The 19,095-nt window shown below is 59.1% G+C and overlaps 1 protein-coding gene across 1 annotated transcript in view; it reads right to left on the reverse strand.

Moving 5' to 3' along the window:
- TSPAN11 (tetraspanin 11) overlaps positions 1–19,095 on the reverse strand; it is a 38,543-nt gene that overhangs the window by 14,036 nt on the left and 5,412 nt on the right. The window contains exon 2 of the mRNA XM_022577325.2: positions 12,511–12,702. Coding sequence (XP_022433033.2) covers positions 12,511–12,702 — 192 coding nt within the window. The remainder of the gene's footprint in view (positions 1–12,510; positions 12,703–19,095) is intronic.

Below are 19,095 nucleotides of genomic sequence, written 5' to 3' on the forward strand. Positions count from 1 at the left end.
CCTCTCCATCACCCCTCTAGTTGCGGGTCACGTGGGAGGGTGGTCCTGGAGACGTGGCAGTGTCGCGCTGCTCCAGGGACGTTGCTGCCACAGGTGCTGTCGAAGCCAGGCTGGGGAAGAGGGTGGATGGGAACGGAGGGCGACCCAGCCACATCCTGACATGATGGCAGGCTAAATGAATACCTGCCAGCCCCTCAAAACTGTTCTGACGCGTCAGCAGGCATCAAACAGATTACCCGACCTGCCGGAGGCGTCAGGAGGGGAAGGGCGGTCTCGAGAGGCTGTGACGCCCCCTCCCACCCAGGAGCTCCGGCCGGCAGTAAAGATGCCTCTGTGAGGGGGGTCAGGGCTAAGCTGGGCTCCGCAGGACGGAGGGCGGGTGCCAGGGACAGGACGGCTGGGTGATCGGTGGGCACAGGCACTGGTTCCAGGCAGTAGCTCCAGCGGCAGGAGGGCTGCAGGTGTGTGACTCACCTGCGCGTGGGAGGCCCTGAATCATAGCTCGGGGTGACAGTCCCCACTCCCTGGGATCCTGCCGCACCGGGATCCTGGAGGCATGGCTTCTGGAGCTGGCCGGCTGGAGCCTGGGCACCGGGGCCGGGCTGGAGGGCTCTGCCATGTGGCGCCCTGAGCTCTGACACGCCTCGCCTCTGCCCTCCGCCTTGCCCTCCACCAAGCCTCCCCTGACGCCCCGGGTCCAGCCAAATCATCTCCCGCCACGGTGCAGGGGGCTGTCTGAATGCAGGCCCAGCCCCCCACCTCCGCGCCTCTGCCCTGTCCCCCTGCCTGGAGTTCCACACGCAGCTCAGCCACGGCCTCCACGAGCCCGCCCTCAGGTCCCAGCCACATGCCTGCAGCGCTTCATCCGCCTCGTGTCCCGACAAGAACTCCAGCTCTTCTCCTTCTCCCCTGGGCTAGACCCGGGGCCCACCCTGCCTGCCTTCCGTCCCTCATCCGCAGCCCCGGGCGTGGGCGTGGCCTCCGCGGGGTGAGGGACGTAACTCCACCCACTGCTCCCAGGAGCCTGCTTCTGGTGCTACTGTGCTCTCTCTCCAGGATGACCATGCGCTTCTGGGGAACAGGCACCCTGTCTCAGGATCCTCCGGCTCTTCCGCAGGGCCTGGTGCCCCGCTGGGTCTAGATGCTCGGACAGCAGCCCTGGATTAAGGTCTGCAAGTGCGCTTCTTACTAAGCGCGCCTGTGAGACGGGGGACTGGCCGGAGCTCGCAGCCCACGCCTGGGGGCAGCAGCTTAATCCTTTGCTGATCCGGGGGTGGCGCGGAATTGTTACTTCCATTTAATTTATACCAGTGGTTCTCCGCCTGGCACGATTTTGACCCCAGGGCACGCCTGGCAATGTCTGGAGCCATTTTTTGTTGTCGTAAGTCGGGGAAGGAGTGCTACCGGCACCTAGTGGGTGCAGGCCGGGGGGACACGGCCAAGCCTCCCACCGTCACAGGGCAGGCCCCGCGGCAAAGACGATCTGGCCTAACTGTCAAGGCCAGTGCCAAGGCCGCCGAGAAACTCTGACACATTTACCTTCAGGCTCTAAGGCGGATGCTGGGGCTTGATTTGCATATGTGCCCATATGCACTATTGGAGACATAATAGAAAAGATCTCAGGAAGGTTCTGTGGTTCCTGAGAAGCCTGAAACAACACGGACAGAAGCAGGTGAGGGGTTTTACCCTGTACCTGCCTTGGAGGGCAACTTTGGGGCAGGAAGTTGCTCACCCCGACTCAAGGAAGGATCAGGGAGGCCTACGAGGCTTCAGCTGTGGGCACGCTAGCACCCGGGGTGCAGAGAGAAAGCTGCTAGCCTGGTTGTGCCCTGGGGTCCCTGGGCAGGTCCCTGGGCAGAGGTGGGCTGTTGAAGTCTGTAGATAACGGTTGATTCTGGGAAGGCTGAAGAGGTTCTGGAGCTACAGTCCACCCCCTTTAAACTCGGTCTGGTGTGGGTTTGGAATTATTGAACAAAAGTCAATAAAAAGTTCTCAGATCCCCTGTGAGTAATTTGGAGAAATCATGTTTCAGTATAAGTCTGGACGTACTGGACCCTGAGCCCACCATTCCCAAGAGATCACCAGAATTCCTGGCCTGTGGCTTAGCAGGTGATAACCCAACTCAGGGGGTGCTGCCTTCTCAGGAACAGAGGAAAGGCAGGTCTTCTACAAGTGGGAGCAGTGGACAGCATCCCTTCCACCGAAATACTCCCGAAAGCCCCAAATCAGCCCTCCTGGGCAGAATCAGTGCCTTATCCACCTGGGTGCTCCCTGCATGGCCCTCCTCGTCACAGTGCTCTGCAGGCGCCAGCATCACACACGTGTGTGGAGAGGCTACAGCCTGGCTGAGGCCACGTGGCCGGCACATGGTTGAGTCTGGAACTGAACCCAGGGATTCTGGCTGCAGAGCTGTGTGCCCACACGCTGGATCACCCTGATGGCTGATGGGTGGGCTGGCTGAGCTCACAGCATGGCTGGGGGGCAGGGTTAGGTGGATGCCGGGTGTCAGGTGGGGACAAGAGACAGAGGGGAAACCCAGGCCCAAGAGGGTCTCTCTCTGGCCCCCGTGCAGCCTCCAGCCCTCAGCACCAGCCAGGCAGGTTCCCCGGCCCCCAGCAAAGGGCCCTGTGCCTTCACGCCTGTGCTGGGGTCACAGCCGCAGCTCTAACGCCCACGTCTGTCCCCATCGCTTTACTCAGCCCGGCCTGACCGTCTGAGGGTCTGGGGGCCACACAGCTGGGCTACACCCCGAGAGGGCACACAGGGCTGCACCTTGGTCTCTGCGGGCCCTCCCGGTGTTCACTGCTCTGAGCACGTCTGTGCTGTGCAGCTGACAGCCGTCAAGTGTGAGCTTGGTCAAGGCCTCCACAAAGCCCTCCTGGAGCCAAGAGGTCCTGACTGCGACCCTGTGGCCCTCACCCTTCTTTCTGACTCCCGTCTGACTCACGGGCCTCACGCCTGTCCCGCTCCTGGGAGTGTATAGGCTTTGATCCCCGTGTGACCACCTGCTCTGCCCTGCCCCTGTGTACCGCGGGGCGAAAGGAGCCCACCCCACGCCAACACCCCCCTGACCCTCAAGCCCCCTCTGAGCTTTGCGAGCAGCCGGCCTCACAGCCCCACCCCCAGTCCTTCCAGAATCGACCACCGGAATCCGGGTCGGATAGAAACCAGTAGTGAGAATTCCAAAGAAACCTCTTGTAGCCTCTGCCCCCGGAGCCCTCCACAAGGACACGTCACTTCGAAATACACCAGACTGGACCCCAGACACAGAAGGGACCAGCCTGGTAAGCACAGAACGGGACCCAAACATTCACTCCCACCCCTGTACCACCTATCAAAGTTTTTTTTCCCCCCTTTAATTCTCTAATGGAACAGTTTGAACTGGAAGCAAAGTTGGATATTTTCTAAAGCTACAGATCCCAAACGAAGCTGAAACAGCACAGGACTCTCTGAACCAAACCGATACTTTCTTTAATAAGAGGCTCTGCAGGACGCATGCAGAAATATTCCTCATTGTGACATTACGGTGATTAATTAGAAGGTGAGTCTTCAGATGGATTTACTCTGCACGGGGCCAAGCCGAGACATGGTTTCTGGGGCCCACAAGACCAGACAGCTTGGCCCAGCTGGTGCCATCCTTGAGGTAACTTTTAAGAACTTTATACCACTGGACTTCCGGAATTTCTCCACGGGATTGATTCTATCACAAAGAAGGGAGCTTGGCCGAAGCTCTTCTCCTCTGTCCGCTCTGCATTCTGCATGATTAGCGATGGAAACCAGGCTGTGTCCAGCAGGCGGGGCTGGGGGGGGGGGCGGGAGCCGGCCTACCCTCAGGGAGGTAGTGAGACAGGAGAGTCAGGCTGCAGCCGAGACTGAGTCACGGGGAGAAGACCAGCCTGCAGCCCCCGGCTTGTCTGTGTGAGCTGATCACAGCCGCGGGAGGGTCCCGGAGCTCGGAGCAGCCAGAGGCCGGACCGGAAAAGGCGGAGCCAGATGCTTAAACGGCAGTGACCTCAGGGCGCGTGATTTTCTGGTAATTAACCGCCGGCTGGAGGCTGTCAGGGCTCAGGGCGCAGCTGCCCGCCCGTTCGTGCAGAAAAGAGCCTTGGAGCCTTGAGCCATTCCAGTAACAAGATGTCACTGCTGGAAGGATGAAGGTGACCTCTATCCTCCTGGCCCAGCCCAGGGCTCCCGGCCCAGGCCGTCCAGCCACGGCGACTTCAGCTCTGGGCTGCTCTAAAGGATGCCAGGGTGTGCTCTGGCCCGTGTCTGATGCTAATACAGTATTGTGTGCTGGCCCAAGGGGCTGGGAGCGGAGAAGACGACCGGGCTGGGGAGAGGAGAGCCGGTCCACAGAGGGAGGGGCAGTTGAGAGAGGGCAGAGGAGGGAGCAGATTGGCCGTGTGGAGGCAGGAGGCTTTCGAGGGACACATCTAGAGGATGCAGCTGAGGCCGTCCAATGCCCGAGCCAAAATGTTGGGGGTCCCAAGGTCATACTGTGGGGGTCACAGGAGGAGAACACATTTCCAGAACCACAAACCAAAGCCAGGCATCCACTGGATTTCAGGCTAGGACTGCTAAGAGTTCAGCTGTGTGGGCGGAGAGAGCAGGGTCCCGCAGCGGATGGCAGCGCCTGGCTGGGGGCAGAGGAGCAGGCTCCCCTGGACGTAAGGGGCCTAGGGACTTGGGGGATGCCACCGCCTGATGGATTTGGGCTCGGGAGGGGGGAAGTCACCCACTGCTGCCTCCTGCGAGTCCCCTGAAAGGCCTGGGTGTTCCTTGGGGCTGACTTCTCACGGGCCCTGGAGAGATGTCATATAGCCTGCGGGCAGCTGTGCTCACGCCGGCACAGATGAGATTGTGCAAAGGGCTGGGGTAGCACGAAGCAGGTGGCAGGGACCCAAGGGTGGGATGGGTGCCGGGGTCCCCAGCAGTGGTCGTTCTAGGACAGAGTTGGCTACTGGGGGAAAGGGAGGCTGAGTAGAGTTTCTGCCGAGCCTGGAGGTTAGGAAAAGTCTGCGGGCTCAGAGAGGCCGGGGGCTCTGATCAAGCCAAACGGGAATGTCAACCACCCACACGGTCCTCTGTCCTTTCATACAGGTGTCTCGTATTCCCCACTAGCCTCCAAGCCAAGACGGGGTTTTAGTCCCTTTCGCGTCCTCTCCCCTGCCCACCCTGCCCGCCCTGCCTTGTGCCCAGAAGGGCAGGAAGTCTGGAATGTGCTGGAAATGCTTGTTGAGGCGGATGAATTAGGCAGGCCCATCAGTGTAACTTGGAGCGTGAGCTGCACAAAACTGGAGAGGAGGAGGTGGCGGAAGGTAGCTGGCTGTAAAAACCGCCCCTTGTAGAAGATTTGCTCCTACAAGCAGGCAGGGATCAGTTACATCTGCTGCAGCCCAGGAAAAGGTGGGTCTTGAGCCCTGAAGGGTGCGGGTCAGAGAAGAGAGTGATGTCAGACAAGGCGCCCTGGCCTGGGAGTCTGGCCTCTGGGACAAGATGCTGTGTGACCCTGGGGGAGTCCCTCACCCTCTCTGGGCCGTCTGCATAAAATGTGGGGCTAAGATGGGAAGAATGTCTTGGTGCCGCAGCTGCATCGGTCTGTGCAGTCAGGACCAAGCCTCCTCTGTCCTGGCCTCCCGCCTCCCTGCAGGGACATCTGGAAGGACACCCGGATTCTCCCCCCATCCTTACTCACGGCTACTTCAATCTGCTTGGCTAGCGGGCCTCCCTCCCTCCCCCTGGGGCCAGTCTGTCCTCCGGATGCCACATTCTCTGCTCGCCGCCACACGGTGGGTTGAGTGATACCCTTCGTAGGCGTGTACGCATGTCTCCCCAGAGCTGGAGTTGCTAAGGCTTCTGGACACAGGTGTAAAGCCACACACTCCCATCAGCTTCACTAAGAATAAAGATGACATCGCTCTGTTTCCTGCTCTTATGCTCCATTGATTCTAAGCACCCCTAAAGCCTCCGTGTGAAGTACGGTGAGATGGAAGAGGGCACCCCGTGTCCCAAGGCCAGTGCCGGGACCCGACATGAGAGCAGCATGTCCAGACAGCTGTCCAGCCACCACTCCCGTCCTGGTCCCAGTGGCGGAGGGGGCCTGCAGCCCCAAGTCTGTGATGCGCTGCTACCACCGCCGAGAGGTTCGGATCAGCCCGCGCACTGACCTCACTGATAGGAAGGAAGGTGGGTCCCGCCCCCTGCCTGCACCCGTGGCTCATGCTGGCGGACAGGAGCTGAGGCCGGCTCTGCAGGGCCAAAGCAAAGCGGGGGAGGTGCCCACCTGCCCCCACCAGCCACGTCCTTCCAGGGGTCCCGTCAGAGTAGAGCGGCGATACTGCTCTCAACCACCTTGCCAGCTGCCTACACGGGGGCCGGGAGGGGAGCCTCTCCTCTCCAGGTCAGCTCTCCCCAGCTGCCAACCCTCGCCAGGCCTTCCTTGCTGGGCGCGTGCCTGTGGCATAGGGTCTGTTTTAACGTTAACGTAAAAAGGAGTGAAATGATACTGGGAAGGAAAAACGTCTGCATACACCGGGGCCTCTAAATATTTGTTGAAGGACTATCTGTCCAGATCTCCTGCTCTGAGGGTCTCCTCCGCTGAAGGGCTCAGTGACCAGGGCCCTGACTGTGCCCAGCTAGGTGACGGGGACGTGGTTAAACCCAGACTCTGCTGAGGAAAGGAAGCAGGAAGCCGAATGATGGAAAGGTAGAGGATACTCCCTCAATCAACTCCGGGGTTTGGGACGCAAATAGATGCTGTTTACCAACCATCCCTGCCCTCCTACAACGCACCGTACAGACACAGGCACCCACACACACGCTGCCTCTCCGAGGTCAGTCTGCTCCGAGACCTGCTCGGCCCCCACTGCGGGGTGATCACCCACTCACACATAGCTGAGTTAGACTCATCTCCAACCCAGCCGAAGCACTTCCTTGGTGCACAGCCGACCCCTGCACCCCGCAGCGCCCTGCAGCCTGCCCTCCACTTCCCAGTGGACCAGGTGGCAGGCAGCTGGGTAACTTGTCCCAATTCTCACCTCCCTGCTTCCCTTTTCACCTGGGATGCCAACGATGGGCCCCGAGTCACGAGAAGGTGCGTGCCCACTCCCTGTGATGGAGGTGTCCAGGAAAAGGGGACCATGCCGCCTGGGACAGCGGAAGGGCCTGGACCAAGCCGGGGTGAGGGCCACGTGACCTCAGGCAAGTCTGTTTCTCTGCGGCTGAGGAGAGGGTGGGGGCTTCACTCATCAGCCACCTGGCAGCCCTTTCTGCGCAGCCCCTGAACCAAGTAAGGCCAGCGAGAAGGAGGCTGAGGGGAAGGATCTGCGGGGCCTTGAGAGGAAGGGGCCACATCCATGAGGCAGCCGCGTGCAGCCCAGGGCCTCTCCCGCCTAGGTGCGCCAGGCGCCTGCTGGGAGAGCGGGCTGCGTGACCGCGGGGGCTCTCGTGCAGCATCTCCAGGACGGCTCTTGAGGTTATCTGTACCTGCTTCCCCAGGACCCTGGTGAGGGTCCTCCTGCCCACGCCAAGCGGATGAGGAGAGGCCCTCTCCTTCCAATGGGGCGGAGCTGGGGTTCCCCAGGCCTTGGCTGCAGGACCCATTCCTTTGACGCACGTGGGCAGTGACTCAAAGGCCAGAGTACCACCAACAGACGAGGATGTGACCAGCCGGCTGGGTGGCTGGTAGGGCCCTGGCAAAGTAACATGTGGGTGAGGAACCAGCCCGGGGAGGACACGGTCCAAGGCCTGGGCGAGGGGACCTGGGCACCCTCCACGCCACCTGCATCCCCTGCCTCTACACAGTGTCCCAGCAAGTTGTGAGGACCCTGGGAGTCACGGGCCTAAGAATAACTCCGTTTATTTAGGCTTCTTCTCAAAGGAGCTGGTGATGGTGATGCAAGTGATAATTATAGCCACACTTTACGATCTTTATATAATGTGGTGACTCGTTTCCTAAGAGCTAAAATACTGCCTCGTTCCCCTCCTCACTCCTCACCCCTGAATGGGGATGGGGATGCCACGGTGGCCGGGTGACTTCCCAGAGGTCCCGGAGCAGGCCAGGCAGGATGCACTACGAACTGCTTTTCAGCCGCAGTCCTTCCTCCTTTGGTTATCCAAGTCTGGACGTATCTGATGGAAGTGTTGCAACTTGGGGGCCCCTCATTTTCAGAAACTGTTTCTACAACTCCCTCCTTTTGAGTCCATCCCCTAAATAGAAAAGAACCCTGACAAAGACCAGTGGAGCCTGAACCATCTATCCCAATCTTCATTTGGCTGAAGATACAGAAGTGTTCAGAGCCCATATTCCAAACGCTACAAATATCCCTTTCTTTGGATCAGGGTGACATCTGTGCTGGTCATCGGCCTTGGGCTGAGATGGCCTGAATTATCTGGCTCTCTCATGCAGCCTCGGCTAAAAAAGAAGATCTGGTGTGAATAATTTAAACCCTGTTCCCTTTCCCCCTTGCAGATTTCTGGCTCCGCGCTGGTCATCATTTCAGCACCGGTGAAGATGTGCTATTCCTGTCTCCGATGAACATTTGCTTCTTGAGAAAGTGAGTCTGAGGGGCTGCAGATGTGCTGGGGGAGGGGCTCGGGCCAGGACGGACACCGGCCCCGGGGCCCGAGGGAGCTGGACCGCCCTCACCAGGCAGCTCGCAGGGAACTTTTGATGTCAAGCCCCTCCCTCCTCCTAATCCAAGGTGGACGCCCATCATTCAGATGCCTGGTCTTTCATCGTCCCCTTTCCTCTTTAGGGAGAGCTTTGTATAGAGCTACCCTCACTGCATTTGTCCATTTAGCTGATTAAAGATTTCAAAAGGAAGTTAGACACGAAGGGGGAAGAAAGAAACGAGACCAGGAAGGAAGAAGCTCCAGGAACCACAGAACACTTTTAGACTGACTTAAGTATCCCTTTTGCCTCTAAATGGGAGCATGGGTTTTAAAATTCCTACTTTGTGTTAACCCAAGAGAAGTCTTCCAGCCGTCTTCCTGGCTTAAACATTCAAATGCTCAGTAATTCAGAGGCCAATGGGCCAGGGTGTGGGTTCCTCAGGACCCGCCCCCTCACCTGTGCTCTGTCCTTGGACTTGGTCTGTCTTTGGTTCTTTCAGGGGTCGGGCGGGGAAAAGCAAAGGAAGAAGATGCGAGGCTTCGAGGTTTGCTGTCTGTCAGCTCTCATCCCCACGCTGCTGGCGGTGGGTGGCTGTGTGTGTGTGTCCACACACGCACTTTTTCCTGACCTCACTTTCAAGTTGGCGCCTCTCTGATGTGTCTGGTTAGTGATGTCGGGGCAGAGAACTCACCAGTTCTGGGCGGTATAGAAGTGAACGCGGGCAGGAGGGTCAAGTGGGGCTGGGAAGAAGGACGGCATCTCACACCTGCCTGTCCAGCAGCCCCTGCGCCCCCCAGCCCTGCCTCCAGGCCCAGGGAGACAAGCAGGCCCACCTGTTTGTTGACCCTCTGAAGTTCAGAAGCCTGGAGCAAGAGGTGTGCTCCCGGCCCACAGGCCAGACCGAGCCCCTGGGCTTCCTAAGTCTTCGCACGGTCTCTGCCCGGCCCCGGGCACAGGGCTGGTCCCCAGGCCAAGTGACGGTCAGGCTGCGACTGCGGAGGCTGGAGACGTGTTTTCATAATGGCTTGGCCTGGATGGCGCGACATGTCTCGCGGATGGATCGTGTAGGAAGGGGAGGCTGGGCAGGCAGACAGCGGCCAATTACAGACCCCTCGGCTCTCCTCTGGTCTCCGAGACGCCAAGGGGAAAAGAGCTTATGGTTTGACAGCCTCCAAAAAGGCCACTGACGCTGAGTGCCCCCATTAACATCTGGGTGACCCCCACTCTCCCCGGGGTCCTGCAGCCCCTTGGATGGAGTGTTGGACTCGATGGCCCTTGGGTTCCCTTCTAGCCTGGATGAGTTCTGACCGTGCACAGTTATTTCTGCACTATAATGAGGGCAAGGGCTTCTAGGGTTCCACCCCACCCCGTCTCCTGCCCTGGGGCCTAGCTGGGCCCCGCAGGAGTCACTCTTGCACCCCCAGACTTCTGAGGGCAGCTGCTCTGCGCAGGTGTCCACAGACTCGGGAGACGGTGTCTCTGCACTCGCTGTCCCGCTCGGCTTCCCTCCATCACGCTTGGGCTCCCCAGGTGACGCGGAGGTGATTCTAACAGAGTAGCATCACAAGGCAGCCCCGGCCCTCGCTGGCCCCATGTCTCCCAGGCCAGCTTTCTCACCTGGGGGTGAATGGCACCTTCTAGAGGCTGTGCTGAGCGGCGGGTGGGAGCAGGGGCCCGGGGACGGCCACCCGCCAGCAGTGTGACCCAGACCTGATGGCTTAACCTCTCTAACCCCACCTTCCTCGCCTCCAAAACGTGGGGCTGGCATGAGGATCAAAGGAACTAACACGCCTGAGCATTTAGAACGGCCTGGCACACAGAGGTTACGACGCTTGTGACTCTGCAGGGCTGCTTTTAGAGGAAGGGGGCGCTCCGTGATCCAAGCCCATTGTGTTATAATTGCACCCCGGTGGAAAGCAGGGGGCTGTTTCCCAGGCTGCAGGGGACCACGGGCCACAGGACTCCTTTAGAACCAAGAGGGAGGGCTCTGGGTGGGAAGGAGGGCCGGCAGCTTGCCTCCCAGGCCAGAGGGCTCAGCCCGAGACCAGAGGCCAAGGCGAAGGCCCTGCTTCCCGCAAGACCAGGGCTGAGCAGGGCAAAGGGGGTCACGGATGATGCAGGGGACGGGCTCTCTCTGGGCCCAGGAGCCCCGGTCCCTGTAAGCCTCAGTCCCAGAGGGCTGGACCTCTCTGCCCCTCACCACCAGCTACACCACAGGCCCGGTCCCTCAGTCATGTCTCGTGTCCTCATCCAGCTCACACGGGTCCGATCAAGGGTGTCAGCAGGCTCACCAGGACTCAGGAGTTGGGGACGGTTGGCAGGGACAGGCTGGCTCAGGGCACCCCTGTCCCACGGCTGGAAGGACAGCTCAAGTCAAAGCCACGCTCTGGTGGCTGGTCCCCGTGGGCCTTCACCCCCCCACCATCCACGCGGCCCGCACCCTGCTCTGGGCGACCCTCAGCAGAGCTAAGGACTTTTGCTAGGCAGGGGAGGGCTGTCCCGCTGAGCCTGGGCGCAGGTGCTGCTGCCTCCAGAGCGAAAAGCTAGGTCACGGCTGGCGCAAGAGGCGGCGGGGCTCGGCCCCTCCGGACCCTCCTCTCTCTGGTCAGACGCGGGGGGCTGAGGCTGCCACGTCAGTGACGGGCACGGGAAGCGGGGCAGGGAGGGCATAGCCCTCAAGGCTTCTTCCTGCAGCCTTTTCAGGCTCAGGCTGATTGACTCCAGCCCCGGCCCTTCCTTTCTGAGTCCAGATGTTTTGTAGCCTACCCTGCCCGCACTGGGCTTGTCGCTGGGGAGATGAAGGGGGAGATGCCACCCGGGCCCCAGGGAGCCTGCCCTGGCAACAGGTGCCCAGGAGGGAGGGAGGGTCTGGGAGTCCTGAGTGGGACTCCAGCTTCTGCCCCCTCGAGTGCAGCCCTTCCTTTCCTGACACTTGGAGCCAGAGGTGGGGTGCAGGTGTCCTCTCAGCTTTCCAGGGGGGCATCCGACACGGAGCCTGTGCTGCCCACCTCACCCATGAAACACCTGCCCAAACAATCACACCTGAGTCTGATCGAGCTTCTACACCCAATTACGAGAACATCACCAGCAAGGCATCAGAAAGCCCAGACTGGGAGAGAGTAAAGCACAAATGACCTGGTTCCTTCAACAGGTAAATTGCAAGAAAAAAAAACAGAGAGAGATTGATGGGGAGCTTAGAGACTAGAAGTGACTTGGGAGACAAATCAACCAACTCTAATACACAGACCTTACAAATTTAGATTCTGATTCAAATAAACTGCAAAAAAAAAAAAAAAAAAAAAAAAGAACAGCTTATGGGTCAATTGGGGAAATTTGGAATTGCCTGGTTATTTCATGATATCAAGGAATGACTGTTAATTGTTTTTAGGTGTGATAATGGTCTTGTCATTACCTCTTCTAAAAAAAGGATCCTTACGTCTCTGAGGTACACCCCGAAATTTTTACAGGCGACATGATATCTGGGGTCTTGGGTGGGGCGGGGAGCGGGGGAGGGCGCAGACGGACAGGACTGGCTCTGACATGGTGGTAGTGAGTGTGCGTGGTGACCTGGAGCTTCATTGTAACATTCTTTTCATTTTTGCCTGTTTTTGAAAATCACCATGATAAAATCTGGACAGAGGAAGAGGAGGGGGGGGAGGGGGGAGGAGAAAAAAGGGGAGGAGCAGTGCTGCCGCTACCTCCAAGGTGCCCTCCTGGCTTAGGTCCCAAGCACCTGGAGACCATGGCAGCCTTCCCGAGGCCTCCAAGACCAAGGCCAGTGTCACTGGGTGGGGCTCTCAGAGCGGAGCCTGGTCAGGGGGCCAGGCTCTCAGAAGCCCGGGGCAGGTGGCCCTCCCTCTGCCCACGGCGCTGGGCAGGGCCGGGCAGACACTCACCGCGGAGAGGCAGCTCCTGTCCTCGCGGATGACGGCACTGAAGCCCAGGAAGCCGGTCACCATGACGAGCGTGCCCGCGAAGATGAGGATGTAGGCGGACGCGGCAAAGGTGCTGGAGGCCAGGACGCCGAGGTAGCCGCTCTTCTCCACCAGGGTCCAGACGCCCACGGCCATGACCGCGGCACCCCCCATCTGCGGGACACCGGGTCTGAGCACCCACCGCCTACGAGGCCCTTCTCGTGCATCATCTCATTTGGTCCTTTGAGAAGCCTGTGGGAAGTGTCTGGCTGCCCATTTTGTAGATGGGGAAACAGAGGCTTACCCATGGTCGAGTGGAGAGGCAGGGACAGAGTTTGGGTCCAGGTCTGACTCCCGGTCCCATGCTTCCCACCACGATGCCCATGCGTCCCCGTCATGAGGCAGGGACACTCCAGTTGTGGGGACCCCCTCCCGCCGTCCCCGCCCCCAACCCCGAGCGCTCCTCCCTGGCTTGCATCCCTGGCGGGCCACTTTCACAAGCCCCCTTCTCATCGCCTGTGGGGGAAGCGCGACTGGGCTTCTCATCTCTGCTCTACAGACAGAGGACGAGGCCAACAGAGGAAGGGGAGCTGCCCGAGGGCTGCCTCTGTGGGGCGACACAGGGCAGGGCCAGCCCCAGCTCAGAGCCCGGGTCTGCAGCTCAGCCGAGCTGCCCCCCCAAAGGAAGGGACACACGCTCCACAGGCTGGAGTCGCTCTGGGACGGCAGGACACTGAGCGGGGGGGAGGTGTCCTCTTTGCTGACCGTCTGATCCCTTTCGGCCCTGATCCCAGGAAGGGACCCTGGGAAATACAGCTGCCCTGTTCCTTCTGCAGTGAGGCTAAATGACCCTTTCTGTGGCTGTGATCCTGGGCAAAGTATGTGTGTGTGTGACCCCGAGGTGCCAGATGGTGAACAGCAGGGGTGTCGGCCCAGGGTTTGCTGGGGGGCAGGACCCCGGCACCTGTGACCAGATCTGCCACCTGCTCCTGGGAAGGCAGATGTCCGTCTGGCCCCCAGCTTCCCTGCCTCATCTGAGGATGAGTTCTTCTCAGATGGGGGCTGCTGCTCCCTCAGGGGGTCCTGAGTGTGGCTGAAGGTGGGCAGCCCCAGTGGGCTTGGTCCCACTGCCCCGATGACTCTGTATAACCCGCCTGCCGTTCGCAGACCTCAGCGGGGCAGACGGAAGCTCCTTAGCAACGAGGCTGCACCAGGCGCCTCTTCGAGCTTCACAGTAGTTCAGGAGGCTTAGGGCTGGCAGGTGGGAGCAGGCGTTTTCTCTTTTGCATATGAAGAAATGGAGGCTGGAGAGAATAGAACGTGCTCGAGAGGACACCCTCCTGCACACGCCCCCCCCGCCCCCCCAGAAACCCACCCAGAGTTTCGAGATTGAGATGCAAACCCAGGTCTGCTGAGGGCCAGTGTGGGACTCTGTCCTGGGATCGCACACGCTGGGCTGGGCCAGCTCCCCTACTCACTCCTGCTTTTTAGATACATCTGTTTTCTTTTAAGGGGCGTTTCATCCCCCTTAGCACCTCTAGCGGGTAAGGGAACCAGGTGGAAGGACGTCGCACGGCTCCAAATGGGATCCACCTCCTTTGATTCCACGGCACATACTTTTTCTCCCGTTTCAACATCTCCAAACAGACACATCTTATGGTTGATGGCATCTTACAACCACGCTTGGCCACACTCTTGCCTTGCGGTACAGAAAACAATGGTGTATCTTACAAGTGATGGTATCTTAGGCTGGATGAAATCCTGGACTACAACAGGCTTTCTAATTCTCAGGAGCGTGGGCTACCTCTGGCCACATAACCTCCAGGACCAGTGAGGAATTTCCTCCGTCTGGGTCAACAGGATTGTGTCAAGTGAGGGTTTCCAGCAAAATATTCTGCACATAATCTTTCTGCCCCTACAGCATGCCCGGGAGGCTTGAGAGAGGGTCTCAACTGCGCATAACTGGCTGTGTGACCTAAAGATGGTCCCTTAACCTCTCTGGGCCTCAGTTTCTTCATCTCTCAAACAAGGTGGACGTGTTAGGCCAGTGGTTCCCAACCTATACCCACCAAGGGCCCCTTTGATTACTTTTTCCCATGGGTCTTACGTTTTGAAGGGTTTCTGCCTATCAAACACAGTGCATTAAGTAATAGTTCATTTCTCATTTTTTATTAATCAAAGGCACGTGGTAGTACCAAGAAGAGATTCTGAGCAGCATGAAATAGTCAACGTGACCACACTGAGTGGATCTAACTTTTGACGCGTGTAGTGTCTTTATAGAAATAGGCACGTCATCCATTAGGCTTGTCAACTCCACAGGCTTAGCATCGGATCTGGAACCACCCAAAGGGGTACGTGTGGACAGCACTGGGGACACCTAATCTGCTGGGGGACATGGAACCCACTGAGAATCTGATAAAAAGCTTGGGATGCTTTGCCCAGAGAAACGTCATCCACGTAAAATAATGCGCTCAGCTTCGGGGGCTGAGGCCTCATCTTGCATCTCACAATGACCCCGGTGTAGACGTCTCTGGGGCCCCCCCACCTTGCACCCTCTAAGGCAGTGCTTCTCTGCCGGGCCGCACCACCACCCAGAGACCTCCGCACATCACCAAGGTGACTGGATTTCTGGGGGTGGGATCAGGCCTGGATCCTTTACTAAGTTCCCAGGTGGTTCCAGTTGAGAACCACCGTGTAGTTTCCTAGTCAACAGGGGTCAGTCCTGTCCCCTCCCCCAGCAGGGTCCCAAGAACATCCTCCCCTGTGGCCGTGGCCTGGAGACCCTTGGCCCAGCTCAGGACTGCCCCTCCCGCCACTTCCCTGTCTGCTTTTTTTTTTTTTTGCGGTACGCAGGCCTCTCACTGTTGTGGCCTCTCCCATTGCGGAGCACAGTCTCCGGACGCGCAGGCTCAGCGGCCATGGCTCACGGGCCCAGCCGCTCCGCGGCACGTGGGATCCTCCCGGACCGAGGCACGAACCTGCGTCCCCTGCATCGGAAGGCGGACTCTCAACCACTGCGCCACCAGGGAAGCCCAGGGTGTTTGCTTTGACAGGAGCTTTGGGGGACAAGGGGGGTGACGAGGGGCAGTATTTTCAGTCCAAATGGAGGAAAGTTAAATTACGCAAGAAAGGAAGAAACTATGTGCTCCCAGGGAAGGGAGGGGTGCTGTGAGCAATGCAGCCACGGATAAGCACACTGACCCCCTAAGAGAGGAGCGTGTCCCGGTCACAGAAACGGCTGGGATCTGCAAAGCAGGCAGGGCTGCAGCTCAGCCAGGGTGGCAGCAGGGCCCTCGCCCACAGGGGAGGGTCTGGGCAGACACACCGTCCTGATTAAGGTCTGGAAAGCAACAAATTCACACTGGTCCTGATGTGCAGAAGAAATCAGGAGGCGAGTCCGAGTCAGTGGGGCCCCCAGACCTCCCCTGGGGTGTCACATAGCGTCTGCTGGGGACACCCAGTGGGATTTGCCATCCGGGGCAAGAGAGTTTCAAGTCCTTCAGGGGGTGTCCTGCTTGGGACCTGGTTGGCTCTTTAGAAAACGATCTTTCCTGTGGACAGGAGAAGTCAAAGCTGCCCAACGTCGGCACGGATCACCAGAGGGCATCTTGGGAGGGAAGGGGTCAGTGGGCTTGGGTCCCAGCCCTGGCCGTGGCCCTGACTAAGTGTGTGACTGTGCAGACATTTCGCCTCTGGAAGCCTCAGTTTCTTCATCTGTAAAATGGCCGGATGACAAGCTCGGAGGTCTTCCGCATGGGTGACACGTCCCCACGACCATCTGCCAATACACCTCCAGCAAGATGCTCGTGGCTTTCGTCAAGCAGTTCAGAGATGCCGGGTCAGCAGAAAGAGCGGTGGAAGAGGCCCTGCGGAAGACCGACTGGGGCCGGAGCCAAATGACCCTGCTGAGCACCGGCTATTTGCATAGAGCTGATTCAACAGTATCTGGCTCCTTACAGAAACTGGGTTGGATTTCTTTGGAATATTAAGTACATTTTTCAAAACCATAGCCTGTAGCCAATCAGGCAGAAAGCCCTGCAGAGGGTGAAGCTGGCCTTCTTACCAACCAGGACACGGGCAGGCCGGGAGGGGCGGGCAGGTCACCCAGGCCGTGTAATTTTAGGAACGGCCCATTTATAGAGAAGAAACATGGCCAAAAAGTTGCCTGTCAGACCCAGGGGAAAGCAGGCGGGGTGCAAAAGTCATCGCAGGGTTTTCCTCTCCTCGTCAGCTGCTGAATGGCTTCTGGGCTGGGGTCGGGGAGGGGACCGGCCGGTGCAGCAGGCCCGGGATGCTGGGGCTCCCAACACGGGAGGACCCCGGGGCAGGAGTGCTCTCTGCCCGCAGTGCCGGGGCACCCGTGGCACGGGGAGGGGGCGGAGGTCGCACAGGTGGTGGTGCAGTCCACTCCCCTAAGTGTTTGCTGGGGGCCTCCAGGTGCCAAGCACCACCTAGACTGGGAAGGACCGGGGGCTGGATGAGTGTTCACCCAGTTAGAGCCACCCCTGTCCTCCGCGCCCCCCGCCCCCCAAGTCTCATCAACGGCACCACCACGGCCCAGATCAGGACCCCCGTGGTCGCCACTCTGGACTTCTCACTGTCTTGCAGGGACAGCAAGGGCCAGTCTCCTCACCACACGGGCACATCTCACGGGACTTACTGAGGGTCGGGGCTGGGGGGGGACTCACATCACCTGTTCTCTTCCACACGCAGCTCAGAACCCGGAGCGATGCTGCCTGGCGCTGTCCCCGCTCCCCTCGCAGCAAATCAGCCTGTCCGCCCTACTTGTCCCTGCCCGCACGGGTTTCTGCAGTTACAGGCGTCACGGCGTGTTTGCTGCATTCGGTACTTCGTCTGCCTCCCCCTCTAGATTCTTGGTTGAACCTCACTCATCTTAGCATCTGTGCAGAGCCCTCCACGTATGACAGATGCCCCGGAACTCCCCACGGAAGCAGGAGGGACAGAGGAAGGGGGCAGAGGAAAGAGTCAGGTCTAACCCTTTTATATTCCGGATGAAGAAACTGAGGCCCAGAGAACAGTGACTTTTCCAAGGACCCGTGACCGGCCGGGAGCCTAGAACTCAAGAAACCTGACGTCCACTTCATGCCCTCTTCACCCACTGGGCTGTGGACACTCCCAAGCAAGCTGAGGGGTGTCCGGGCTGCAGCGGCGACGGCTCAGAGTGGTCACCACAGGCTTCCTCCTGGACCGGTCTCCCCACCGTGGCCCTGGGCAGACCAGATGTGCATTCCCCCCGAGTAGGGGCCTGTCCCCCAGCAGAAGCTGAAGCACAGAGAGGCAGGATGCCCGGACACCACGGGGTCCTGCGACTTCACAGCACCTTAGGAAGGGACGCAGCAGAAACGCCAGCCGCGGGGCCCCTCAGCTGTCCTTCCTCAGATGATCTGTCCCAGGAGGTGGGCAGAGGCCACCGTCAGTGGGATGACGATGAACAGAGTGAAGGCTTCTCCCCTCGGCAGGGGGGTGAGCAGAGGCTATTCCCTACCAGGCCCTCCCCGGGGACCCTGGAGGGATGCTCTCGAGCCACTTCACTGCCCTGGTCGGGCGCGTCCTCCATCACCGCTGCCTCCTGTCTTGGTCCGTGTCCCCCTAAGGGACCCCAGGGATCCCCTGGAGTCTGAGCCCCACTGGCCCCTGAGGGAGGTGCTGACACTGCAGCCAGCGCCCCGGGCAGGACAGAGCTTCCGGAGGCAAGGCAACCCCAGGCAAGGGAGCCGCTGCTTCCCTGGCTCTCCCACAGCCTGCGTAGCTCCTGGGAGGTTGGAAAAGTTTTGATTATTAACACTGCCAAGGAGCTAATTAAAATAATACATTAGAGAACAACATTGCAGGGGTGATGGGAGCTGTAGGGACCCGTGTAGGAAATGGGAGGGGGAGGTAAAGCATATCCTAGGCGGCTGCATAGGAAGCTTGGGTCACACTTTCTATTTTAGGGTCATGAAAGCTTTGGCATTTTTGGTTCCTGACCCAGAGCTGTATCCAAGGGAGCCGCCCCTGCCCAGTGAGATGGTCATGTTCAACTCTGCATTAGTCGAACTGCATGGTGGGGGTGGAGTGGGAGTCAGGGGCAGGGCGATGGTGAAGGATGGGGGGCAGGCGTGGGTTGAGCAGGGGGTAAGGGTCCAGAGGTGGGGCAGAGCTTAGATACAGGATGCGGACGTGTATTGCGATGCTGTGCTTCAGTTCTGCTTACAATCTGCATGCGCTGTGTGTCTGACCTGTCCACACCAACAAAACGTCCTAATCCAGGTTCAACCCTGACTCCTGGAGACATTTTGGAGTCCAAGTAGGCATCAGAGTGGTGGGTCTAAGGCTGTGGTTACGAGTCAGTGGTCTATGGAGATGGGAAGGGCAGCAGACGCAGAGTCAGAAAACCCAGACTTGACCTAGAACTCTGCCAGTCATCTCAGCTGAAGTTCTATCATCTACAGAATGGGAGTGAAGATAATGACAGAGTGCTCGTAGAATCATTTTGGAGTGTAAGGTGGTTTATAACCCTCACACAGTGCTATGGTGGCAGCTGGTGGAGACTTGGTTTAAAGTCTC

Source organism: Delphinapterus leucas, chromosome 11 (genome assembly GCF_059928025.1).
Source record: "Delphinapterus leucas isolate spDelLeu-1000000601 "Yukka" chromosome 11, BTC_Dleu_Yukka2, whole genome shotgun sequence".
NCBI lineage: Eukaryota > Metazoa > Chordata > Mammalia > Artiodactyla > Monodontidae > Delphinapterus > Delphinapterus leucas.